This window comes from Phaethon aethereus (assembly GCF_964289735.1).
Source record: "Phaethon aethereus genome assembly, chromosome: 4".
Lineage (NCBI taxonomy): Eukaryota > Metazoa > Chordata > Aves > Phaethontiformes > Phaethontidae > Phaethon > Phaethon aethereus.
The window spans coordinates 70,396,323-70,409,066 of NC_138578.1; the positions used below are offsets into that span (position 1 = coordinate 70,396,323).

Below are 12,744 nucleotides of genomic sequence, written 5' to 3' on the forward strand. Positions count from 1 at the left end.
TTCAGCAGGCACAAAAAAAAAAATCCAGACAGAGGGCTTGGGGATGTAAGGCTGATAGGTGAAGCTGAAAAAATGTGTTCAGAAAATACAAGGACAGAGCAAGAAACCTGAATTAATGTTTTGGATTGGACAAGTCTAGGGATGTCCCACGCTGGAAGCTTCCTTATATGCGATGTATTGGAGAAGCTGAAATGTCAGCTTAAGATATGAAAAAAAAAATAGTGGTAATTTTGTGTCAGGTTGCCAAAATACCTTAACATTTGTTCAAGACTGAAAAAATATCTCAAAATATTGGCTTCGTATCACAGTTCAGCTTCTTTTGAAATAGCCTCAGTAACAGAGAGATTGAGAAGCTTAATGTTACTTTAAGGAAATGGTATTTTAGGGGGAAAACTTGGAACATAAATGCTAAGAACTAGTTATTTGTACCTGACTAACTAGCAGGAACTGTAGTAGAAAAGTGGGAATTTGGGGAAGAGCTGGCATGACTTTTGCAAAGGCATCTGTTGGTGTTCTTCAGAGATTCTTGGACTTTCAAAAGATATGCTGCAAGGGCCCTTATGGAAGACTCTTGAGGAAATGAAGCTGCCATGGGAGAAAAGTGTTCTTCAGAATAGCTGAAGAGTTAAAAGATGGGTCTCAGGTTTTCATTTCTTAAGAGAACCAGCTTGTCTGGCAGATATATTCATATCAGGATCTTAGGTGTCTGATTTTGTGTTTGATACATCTTTCATTACTAAAAAGAAATTGCTTACCTTGTTTAGCAGCCTGAACTGTGTTCAAAAAGCAGCTTATGTAAATTTGAAGGGAAGAACCTGTAATATACTTATAAAGGTGTTTTGGGATTCTTAATTTTAATGGTGTCAGACAGCAAGTTCTTGTTGACTGATACTGTGGGCTTTTTTTTCCCCCATCAGTATCAATCCAACAGCTGTCAGCTCTTGCCTCCCTCCTCTAACAGTTATTTCTTTTGGCTGTAAATTCTTTGGTAGAAAAATGTTATCTTTCATTGCTTGGCTTAGTAGGTCCTTGGTTTTGTACGGCTGCCAGATGTGGCAGTGTTAAAAATACAATGCAAAAGTGGATTCAGCCTCCCTTCTTCCCTCAATCTATGAATGCTAATTGTTTTCAATTCACTCTATCTTTTTTTCTAGTGTTATGCTAAATAATTTGTAGAATCACTGGCTTTTATAATACTGGCCCTTTGGGAAAAACAGACTAGTGAAAGACACTTAATTTTGAGCAAATCTGAGATTTGCATTCTAGGACTGAAATACAAAATAGAGCTGATAAATGCTGTTTCATGGTGAGCAGAGTGTAGGGTTTTGCCAAAAGGATTCCTGCTTCTATAACTTTTAAAGCATCTAAAAATTTTCCAGGAAATTTCCTAAGTTACATGTGAACTCACAGCCCCCCCCAACCTATCAACATATGGCTTTTGGTGTTGTGTCCTGTAAGATAAGCCAAACTCTTCTCTTGATGTCAGTCATGTTGCCATCTGTCAGGAATTGCTTGCAGCTCCCTTCCTCTTCGTTACCTTTGCATTTCTGCCAATTCACCAGCTTCTTCAAGACATTTTTGTCTCTACCTGCTTCTGGAGCTTCCTTTCCTTCCTTAGCTCCAAGTTACTGGCACTACAGATCCATTAAAAAGCAGTAAAACTATTTGCTTATAATGTAAGACTCTGATTAATGGTCATTGACTAATGGTAGTTAGCATTTAAGAATTTGTGCATGTTCTTTTTTTAAAAGTCGTGGCAAATGCTAGGCAGTGCAATTTTCCTTGGCTCATCCAAAAGACTGTTACGCTAGGATGTCATACGTTACCTGCCTGAGGTTAACTGTATGTATGTGCGCAGTGAGTGGGGCTCAGGTGACGTGCAGTAGCTTGCGAAGTGCGGGTGGCGTGATTTTGTGGAGTCCCCCTCCTTAGAGGTATTCAAAACCTCCAGGCACGGTCCTGGGCAAGCGGCTGAAGGTGGCTTGATCAGGGAGGTTGGACGAGGCAGCCTCCAGAGGTCCTTCCAACCTCAACCGTTCTGTGATTCTGTGTCTGAGCTCTTAGCCCCAGTTCGGGCTGAAATGTTTATATATATGTACACAGTAAGGCTAAACCAAACTGTTGTTAATGTTGTACTGACAGCCTAAATGGTAACATCCTTGCTTTATAGGAGTATCTCTTTTATAAATCTCTTCTACATTCATGCCTACCTGTGGTTTTTCCCCACCTTCTTTATGACTTGCATGTAGTTAAACATATGTATGCTTTGACCGGTTCAGTTAGTCTGTATTGCAGTTGCATCTAGAAATGGGGCCCCATTTTTTGGAGGAGGGAGATGGAAGAGCAAGGGTGATTCCCGCAGGCAAGCTACTGGTTTTTTTTTCTGTTTCTCTCAGTTGTGTTCTTAAAGTGTGATTTTTACCTTTATTGTTATTATATCTATTTTCTTTCAGTATATCAAGAAGTTTTACAATGAAACTTGGGAAAGAAGATATGGCTTCTCAGTGGATGAAAGCACACTGACTCTCCTCTGGTCTATAACTGTTTCTATTTTTGCCATTGGTGGCCTTGTGGGTGCCATTATTGTTACCCCAATTGCAAAGTTCTTCGGACGGTAAGTGTGTTGGAAAACTTGCAGTTTCTAAAGCAGTTTCTTACTTAGTCTCTCTAGAAAGCTTTACTTTTATTTTTTTAAAAAGACCCTCTTCACCAGAATGCAAATCTAAACATCTTCAAATTGTGAAAGCTTATTTCTAAAAGTTCTGAATTTCCAAGAGTAAAATTAGTACCTTTCTCTCTGGCCTTACTGTGCATCACTTGAATCACAGAAGCCATTTGCTGTGGACGGGCAGTGGATTGAGATGTCAAGGAGGCTGAATTGTCAAGAGTGCAAAAGGAAAATACCATAAAATAGGAAAGATAATCACGAAGGATTGGGAGATTCTTGTTTCATGAGTCTGCAGAGTATTTTACTGTACACATATAAAGCTATCAACATGTCTCATTTGCTTCTCGACAACATTTGTTGTCATATAGTCATAAAAATTTGCTCTTTTTTATTAATTCCTTGTGTCAGTTTAAAATACAATTTGAAGGACTAAACTAGGGTGAAGTTCGTGTTTGGTCTTCCCCAAGCTTGGGGGTGCCTTCCCTGCTCTATGCAATGCAATATTTGATTAAGTCTTGACCATAGAGAATATGAGTATTTTAGGAATGTTTGTGCTGGTGTGTGTTTGCATTTTTGCTGCAGGTACTAGCTAGATATTTCTGTGAATTTTTTTTTATTCAGTTGTCCAAAGAGAATTTTAAAAGTAATTTGTGATTTAGCTATATTTAGAAGGGCATGAAAAAAAAAAAAAAGCCTTTCTAACATTGTTCTTAACTACTCATTTAGCTTTTCCTTAATTGTAAATTTGATAATTTTTGCTCAGTTAAATCACTGGAGGAGGTCATCATGGAGGCTTAAATATAAGCATGCACCTCCGCTGTTTTTACTTTTCTATTCTATATTTTGACTATTTCCGTCAATTTAGATTGTACTCTCCTAGGCTAGTTTGTCACTCTCCTAACTATTCCACATCCTGGTTTTCACCTCAAAGGGTATGGTTTCAGGTTCTTCCATTTCATGCATACAGCAGGTGATTATTCTCTGCTCTGTAAATATATTATCCATTCTTCATTAATTTATTCTGTCCCTTCACTTTACCATTTTTCAATTCTTAAATATTTTTCATAGTCACATCATTTTTTTTAGATTTGCAGTTTCTTCTGCCAAATCATCAATTTGGCTTTTACACACTTCTTAAATATGTGAAACTATGCCTGACTCAGACTGATTCATTCTCAGAATTGTCACCGACTCTTTACTTCATTAAAAAGTGAAGTAAAAAATGGGTCCATAAGAAGGCTTGAATTTTTGATGAAGAGTAGAACAGGTTTCTGTGCAGGTTTGTTTTAAAGTAGTGGCTGATCTCAGTCATAGGAATACCTCTTTGACGGGAGCAGATCATATTTCCAGGCCAGAGCTTTAAATCTTGCAGACTCTGCCCCTGTTTATTAAGTTTATTCCTGTTAAACTGTGAAAACAGCGCTCTCGTAGATACGGTGTACGAGTACTTGATGAGAGATGGGAAGGTATTTCGTCTCTCAGGGACACTGGATAAAGGCTGCTCATCAAAGTGTGGTTCTTGAGTTTGCTGTTCACGCTGCAGTGTGTTCGTCTGGTCTAGGAAACCAGACTGACGTATCGGTATGGTAATTGAAGAGCACATTATAAAATGTTGACAGAACAATAAAATACTTTGGTGTTAAATAATTCAAGTGTAGGTTGGAGGATTGTATGTATGATGAAGCGGAGCTCCGTTTACACTGACACAAAATAATGAACTAAGGGGGATCAAAAGCATTAGTCAGAAGTAATGTATGACTTCAAAAAGAGCACTCTTGAATCATATTGCTGTAAGGTTAATAACACAATTTTCAAATTACCAGATTCCTAGATCCTACACGCTTCAACAGAGGTGTAGAGTAATTTTTTCAGAGCCTTCATCCGCACAAACATAAGTCCCATGTTCGAATGTGGCTTTGGCACTTCAGAATTAATGTTCTCTTCTGCTGACGAGCAGCTGCAGTTGTGGATCCTGAACACCCAGAGCGATACGCTCAGCGGATTGCCTAGGCTGCTGCGAGGGAGGCGTTTGCAGGAGAGGGACAAGGCCTTCCCTCTGGCACAGAGAACCATTTTGAGTATGAAGCGGTTAAGAGACTTCATCTGGATTATCTTAGTAATGCTACCATTTTGTTATTCTGAAGTCACCTACTGTAGTTGAAATGGTGATCAAGTGATCCATTACTGACTTTTATTTAATCATCTAGCTTAAAGAACACACAGCTTGTTATTTAAACATCTAATTTCCTTACTATACTTTTTGTATAAGGTATCGAATTTGCTCGCAAGTGGAGCTTCTAGAGTCTGTCTTATTACTGAATTTTGAGACACCAATACATTTTTGATGAAATTTTGACACTATCACTTTCCTAGTTTCAAGTTTTAGACAAAAAGACTATTAATTCAGCTCCTTAATTACAGTTATTGCAGCCGTGGAGGGCTGTCAGTGTTGTCACTAGGATTCTGTTCTGGCCTCTGGAACTATCCAATATCATGAGAGCAAATGACAGCCTTGAATTCAAAAGAGATTAATCATATGTGATTTTGCAAAAAGCCAAGGATAATTCTGAGGAAGAGATTCTTGAGTGTTTTCGATATCCAAAATACCTAAAAAAGAAAAAGTCAGCAAAAATCCTTAAAGCTTAGCTCTATTTGTGTCTAGCTGATGGGTGAGCTGCGTGTCTCAGCTGGAATGCTTGTAGAAATTGATTTCTGCTGAGCAAATGGCTTTTCTCTCAGGACTACTTCAAATTGAGTACAGGATTGGAAGTTACATTCCTGCAGCAGCACAAATAGTCAGTCTTAGAGAGAACCAGTTTTGGCACTAAGTTGCAAAACTTACTGTTTGGCTTAGGAGGTAGCTGCTTGCAACAAATGCTCTGCACTCAGTCAGAAGTTTTTTAAACCATCTTCCTTTTGGAATGCATAAATGCTTTATTTCTTTTGGCTGAAGAAAATTCTGAATTATTTGAACGGAACAAAAATCTTCATATCTAAATGAATGCTAGTCTAGTATTTTTAGTGCAATAACTGCAGCAGAAGTGTGTGGAGCTCTGGATTGGAACTTGAGTCCAGGTTCCCTTTCCCAGGTCTGGCACTGTTTTGAATGTTAGCTTTAGGTTGAGTCCACTTCACTATCTATTCCTCTGTTTACCCAGTTACAGAAATAGGGATATTGAGGTGCTCTATAACGTTCAGCAAGACTGAAAAATGAAATGCACTATGTGAGAACTAGGTATGTTATTTATACTTCCATAGGTTTCATGTACTGTTTAGACGATTGCTTGATCAGTTTGTGATTTGGGATGTGAGAGAAATTATTAGGCTGACTGACACATTAGTGTGTGTCTTTTCTTATGGTGGCTTAGTGTCAAAGTTTGCACACTTTGGAAGTGTGGTAAGCACAGTTATCTGACAAGATTGGTTGGACTTTCCCAAGGGAAAGTGCTGCGGTGCTTTATAAAGCGTGGTATCTTTATATCACCTATATTAGAGCTATACAAGCAGTGGTTTGTTGTGGGGTTTTCATTTGTTTCTTTTTTCCTGTGCCTTGTTGTGAAGGTAGTACAGTTTTGGCCTCTGTGACCAGGAAAGCATAGGGCGTTTTATGATTGTAGCAATTTTGAATGTAATATGACCTGTCTGGAAGTAAACTCAGACAGCATGGGGAGTTTCAAGAGTTTTGCTGTATTTTTTTCTTTGAAGCTGCGATGAGAAGTTGTTCCTAGTGTTTATATTTGTGGTGGCTTGGCCCCAGCTGACAGCCAAGCCCCCACCCAGCTGCTTGTCACTCCCCACCCCCAAGTGGGATGGGGGGACTGGGAAGAAAGAGGAGAGACAGGAGCGAGAAGACTCATGGGTCAAACTAAAGAAAGGGAAAACACTTATCAGTTACTGTCACGGGCAAAACAGGCTCAACTTGGGTAATTTAACTTAATTTATTGCCAGCTAGCATAAATATTTAATTACTGATCAGGTATTGGGAAACAAGACAAACATTAGGACACCTTTCCTCCACTTTCCCAGGCTGAACATCATTCCAGGCTCCTCTCCTCCTCCTTGGTACCACGGCAAGTCACACTCAGTCCCTTCAGTGGGAGAACAGGTAGTGCAGGGGGTCAGGGTCAGTGTGTAGCAACTTCTGTCTGCCACTCCCTACTTCTTAGTCTTCTCCTGTGCTCCAGCATGGATTCTCCATGCGCCACAGTCCCTCTGAGGATGTACCTGCTCAGTACTGGAGCACCTTCTCCTCCACTGACCTTGTTACTCCCTCATTGCATCTCCTCACAGAAGCCACCCCTGCAGCCCCTTCACTTCCAAAACCTTGCCACAGACACCCAGCACAGTTGTTTTCATTACCAAAAATTTACCTGCTTTATATAGTAAGACTCTAAACAGTATATTAGTTTCTTGTTTTCATTTTTTTTCAATCTGGCAAAGACAAAATCCTTTCTTTTTATCTTGGTTGGTTAGACTCTGCTTTTCTGTTCTTTGCTGCATAGAATAAAGGGTCACTGGCCAATTTTTTCTAAAAATATAAATATTTTGTATGTTTTATTTAAATTAAAGAAGAAGAAAGTAGTAACATCAGATGAACATGTAGCACTGGTCTGACCTGAATGAACATTTTGTTTCCATTGCTGGCTTTATTTATATCACTTTAGCCTGCTCAAATTATATCCAGCTGAAAGATCTGTTTCAAATGGGAAAGTCATCACATTTGACAGGTATGTTGTATAAACATATACTTTAAATGAGCTGTAACTCATTGTTTGATCTTCAAACAACGTTACTCATTCAAACAATGCTCAAAAATCACTAGAAAGCAGGAAAAGCAATTAAAAATACAAGTATTAAAAATATTTCCTATCAAAAATTTATTGAACCGTTGTAACAAGTTGGATGACTGGTTCAATGGGTGGGAGATTTCCCATTGGTACCTATGTGTTGAACTTCAGAAGAATGAGAACTGCTGGGTCAGTTTACCTGCTTTGGAAAAGAAAAGGGTAGACAGCCTTTCTGGTCATTGCTTTTCTTTTGCATGGAAATTACAATATATAGAGATTGAAAATTCATTGAGAATACTTACAAATTTAGTACCACTTCAGCTTTTTAATAAAATCAATATATTCTCAGCCTGTGTCATTTACTGCCAAAGTTAATGGAATCCTCATCATTTATATCATCAGTGATGTTTATCTCCAGGTAAATTTGTTTTCAAATCAGTTGTTTACTTCCTATGTTGTTGTGAGTGGGATTGGAGGCTTCAGTGTTGAGTTGTACCTCTAGAGCCAAAACAAGACTGTGCTTAATTATGTGACTGGTAAAGCTCCGTTGCTTTACTGTATATAACTAAGTGAGGTGACTCACCAGTGGAAAACATAGGGTATGGTAATTCTCTTGCCATGTAATTGTAAAAATTATGATGTTTTGTCTCGTGTTAGATCATAAGGAATGCAAAGTAGCTATCTCATTGTGATGTGCTGTAGAGAGACCACCACATCTCCAGCAGATATCCCAACCCTGGCTTTGACTCTGCCTGGGAATCATAAGAAACTTTTTCAGTCACTCACAAGGCTGAACCTGATGATAATGGCTTCTCCAGCAATTCACCTACAGGCTGTAATTTAGCAAAAAAGCCACTTAAATCCATATTTGTGGAGAGATGTAAGGTAGCGGTGATTCTTTGTGTTCAGGATGGGTTTTCTACTTCATCTTTCAATAGAGAATCATTGCAGCAGAGCTATTGATCTTATATCTTTAACCACTCTTCTTCCATGTGTTCAGGAAATGAGACCTTGGATGTCAGTATTTGAATCTGACTGTCAAAGGCCCGTGAAATCCTACATATCATTTCTTTTGTAAATTATTTCTTTCTGAAGAAGTTATGAGACTTAGAAGTCACTGTTGAATTAATGAGTTCCTCAAACTTGAGCAGAAAGTTCTGTAAGATGAAAACTGTAAGAAATACAGCTGTTGGTATAGTGTGAATGAGAAATTGAGATGTTTTGAAATTGGGTTTAAGGATGAATTATGACATAAACATGTCAAGTGTTGGGAAGTTCTCAAAATGGCAAGAAACTGTATGTAGCATAAAAATGCCTATAGTTATATCAGCTTATTGCTATTTGAAGTATATTTTCTGGTTCCTGCATACATACGCTTACCCAGAGTGTGCTTGTTTATATTCATATACAGACTCTCAGGCTGACTCGACTTGGGTTCTTAGGATCTGTAGGATGGGTAATTGCCATGCCTTGAAGTACAGCTCTTTAGTTTACTGTGATATATTTTATTTTAAAGGTGTGGCATAGGTTTAGAACTGTATCCATTTGGGTATAGTGTTGTGTTTTGAAACCCTATGCAACATGCAAGAGGCAGTGTTTGTTAGGCACTTTTTGTTTTTATTTATGGATATTTAAGAATAATAGCCTAGCAGGCTTTGAATATGACTAGATGTAACTGTCATGATTCTGGTTCTCACATAAATTATCTCTCCCTTTTAGGAAATGTACGTTGCTGCTCAATAATGTGTTTGCAGTGACAGCTGCATTGTTGATGTCCCTCTCCTTGTTGTCGGGATCATTTGAAATGCTTATATTGGGCCGCATTCTAATGGGTGTTGATGCAGGTAAGCTTTTATCATGCTGTACCTATCTGAAATGTGTGCGCAATGCATAATCTTTCTCCTCTTCTCCAGTTAGATCTTTCTTTACATTAATGAGGTGTTTCAGGGACTAGCCACAGTGATTTCACTGGGGCAAACCAACAGAAAAAGGGTCATAGGATCAGTTGGTTTGGAGTAGACACTGGAATGGATGCTAGCCTCTGCTGTCCACCCTGGATATTCCTCTCCCTTCCTTCCCCGTAGCCCCCGTAGAGCATATCTGTCTTCATGCAGTGAAAATCTGTTAGGTTAGGAGAGTGTAGTCTATTTATTTGAGCTGCTTGCTACTTTGTGTTTAGAAGTTGTTGGATCCCATGCTAATGTCAGTAGGATTAAGTGGAAGGTTTGATACATCATCATTTCCTCGTAGCAGCATGATCTTCCCAGTTTAAAAGTAGATCATGGAGGCACTGCTGCAACGTAATAGTCTTGCAGCTAGCACAGAGATTCTCAGCAACGTCACAGATCGCTAGATGATGAGAAATATTTACCTAATGTGGAGACAGTCTTGATGAATTAAGATGGTTTTACCCTCTCAGTGTAATTATGAGACTCTAAACAATGGAAGATGCTTTGTTTTCTTCTGGCTTTGAGCAGCATTCTCGCCTTTATTTTACGCCTGCTATTAAGAGTTCATTGCAGCTGTAAACCTGTATTGAGAGGAACATCTGCTAATACCATTTACAGTAAAAATATTTCACCTGACAATGTCCTCTCTCTGCCCGATGCATTGGGGTTTTTTTTCTTACCTGCACCAGTGGTAACGTGATTTTGCTTGCTTTGGGATAAGCAAATTTAAAACATAAAATCTGTTCTCCTGGTCATTCTCATCTCTGAGTAACCTTTGGTGCTTCTCATCACTAATACCTTTGGTTCTATTAGCAGCTTACACACATCCCTGTAGATATGTAACAGATAATCCCATGGTTATTAAATGGTGCAAGAGTAATTAGACATGCAGAGAAGATAATTCATATTATCTGTGGATAGATATAATCATGTTCCTTGCATGTTTTTATGCCACTCTTGTGAGCAGATGAGCACTGAGACTCCTTTCAATAGATGTTTGTTTCGTACCTGACATAATGAAAAGGCAATTTAACTTAATATATGTTTTTTCCTTCCTTTGTAGGCATTTCTCTGAGTGCCCTTCCCATGTATTTGAGTGAAATATCTCCTAAGGAAATCCGTGGTTCATTGGGTCAAGTCACAGCCATTTTCATCTGTATTGGAGTTTTCACTGGTCAGGTTTTGGGGCTGCCAGAAATATTTGGGCAAGTAAGTATTTAACAGATGTTTTCTGTGAAAGAACACAAGCATGCTTACAGTGTTATATTTTCGTATTTTGACTGAGTTCCTTACAAAAGTGGAAAATAGAAACATTGTTTTTTTGTTTTGAAGCACTTTGAGAAGTGGTTTCTTCCATGGCTTTTAAAAGCATGTACGTGTGACTGAGTTTGGTAGATGTGGCAAGCGGTTTTAACAGATTGAGCATCTTGTGTGTGTGCGCTTATGCAGGTTCCCCCACACTCACCCCCTGCTTTCTTGTACATTTATTTTTGCTGATTTCCAGTTTCTTTGAGTACTATGGAAGTGCTTAAGAGTTTTTGCAGTTTTCATTTGTATTTTTCCAGTGTGAGGTAGAGCTGAAAAAGGCTTGGTTAGAGTTCGTATGAGGACCTGCATAGGAAGACTCTTGCTCAATGATTATAATGTTCCTTGTAATGCACTCCTACTTTTAGCCTAGGAGGTGGAAGAGCAGAGCTGATACATACCTTTATGGAAAGAGATTATCTATTGTGTTTTAAGAGGTTATCTTGCTGTTGTAAAGCTGAGATTAACTTGGTGGCCACTGGATGTCATTGTTACTCAGAATAAATGAAGATGAGGTTTATTCAGGCTGGCACTTGGAAACACTTTTCATCCAGAGATGAGTCTTCAAGGCATTGTGGAGGAAACATCTGCAGCAATTCTCTCGCAATGAAACCTGAACGAAGAATCCCTTCCGACAGCCACCAAAAGTAGTAAACAGTTGAAAAGTGAAGAGAGCTTGTCCTCCGGTGTCCATCCAAATTCAGCCCCTCTGTAAATACACAGTACCATCCTCCCTGACACTTTTATTTTTCTCTGACCAGCTCTCCTATTCTGTCCCTTTATCCTTGGGCTCACTTATCCTGTTCAGCTCTCCTGAAGGGAAGTGGTTTGATTCAGTTTCACAGAATCACAGAATCACTAAGGTTGGAAAGGACCTTCAAGATCATCAAGTCCAACCATTAATCCTGCACCACCATAATCCCTAAACCATGTCCTGAGGCGCCACATCCACACGTTTTTTGAACACCTCCAGAGATGGCGACTCCACCACCTCCCTGGGCAGCCTGTTCCAATGCTTGACCACCCTCTCAGTGAAGAAATTTTTCCTAATATCCAATCTAAACCTCCCCTGGTGTAACTTGAGGCCATTTCCTCTTGTCCTATCACTGGTTACTTGGGAGAAGAGACCAACACCCTCATCGCCACAACCCCCTTTCAGGTAGTTGTAGAGAGCGATAAAGTCTCCCCTCAGCCTCCTCTTCTCCAGACTAAACAACCCCAGTTCCCTCAGGCGCTCCTCATAAGACTTGTGCTCCAGACCCCTCACCAGCTTCGTTGCCCTTCTCTGGACACGCTCCAGCACCTCAGCATCCTTCTTGTAGTGAGGGGCCCAAAACTGAATGCAGGATTCAAGGTGCGGCCTCACCAGTGCCGAGTACAGGGGCACAATCACTTCCCTGGTCCTGGCTGGCCACACTATTTCTGATACAGGCCAGGATGCTGTTGGCCTTCTTGGCCACCTGGGCACACTGCCGGCTCATGTTCACCCGCCTGTCAACCAGCACCCCCAGGTCCCTTTCCGCCGGGCAGCTCTCCAGCCACTCCTCCCCAAGCCTGTAGCGTTGCATGGGGTTGTTGTGGCCGAAGTGCAGAACCCTGCACTTGGCCTTATTAAACTTCATAGAGTTGACCTCTGCCCATCGATCCAGCCTGTCCAGATCCCTCTGCAGAACCCTCCTACCCTCCAGCAGATCAACACTCCCACCCAACTTGGTGTCATCTGCAAACTTACTGAGGGAGCACTCGATCCCCTCATCCAGATCATCAATAAAGATATTAAACAAGACCGGCCCCAGAACCGAGCCCTGGGGAACACCGCTTGTGACCGGCCACCAGCCGGATTTAACGCCGTTCACCACAACTCTCTGGGCTCGGCCATCCACCCAGTTCCTCACCCAGTGAAGAGTAAACCTGTCCAAGCCGCCAGTTTCTCCAGGAGAATGCTGTGGGAGACGCTGTCAAAGGCTTTACTAAAGTCCAGGTAGACAACATCCACAGCCTTTCCCTCATCCACTAGGCGGGTCACCTGGTCATA

At 40.3% G+C, this 12,744-nt stretch overlaps 1 protein-coding gene across 2 annotated transcripts in view; it reads left to right on the forward strand.

Annotated features, from left to right (window-relative positions):
• Positions 1-12,744, forward strand: part of SLC2A9 (solute carrier family 2 member 9) — a gene marked incomplete at both ends in the record, with an annotated part of 112,427 nt that overhangs the window by 12,668 nt on the left and 87,015 nt on the right. For both annotated transcript variants that reach the window (XM_081999737.1, XM_081999736.1), the window contains 3 exons: positions 2,454-2,614; positions 9,175-9,299; positions 10,468-10,613. In XM_081999737.1, coding sequence (XP_081855863.1) covers positions 2,454-2,614; positions 9,175-9,299; positions 10,468-10,613 — 432 coding nt within the window. The remainder of the gene's footprint in view (positions 1-2,453; positions 2,615-9,174; positions 9,300-10,467; positions 10,614-12,744) is intronic.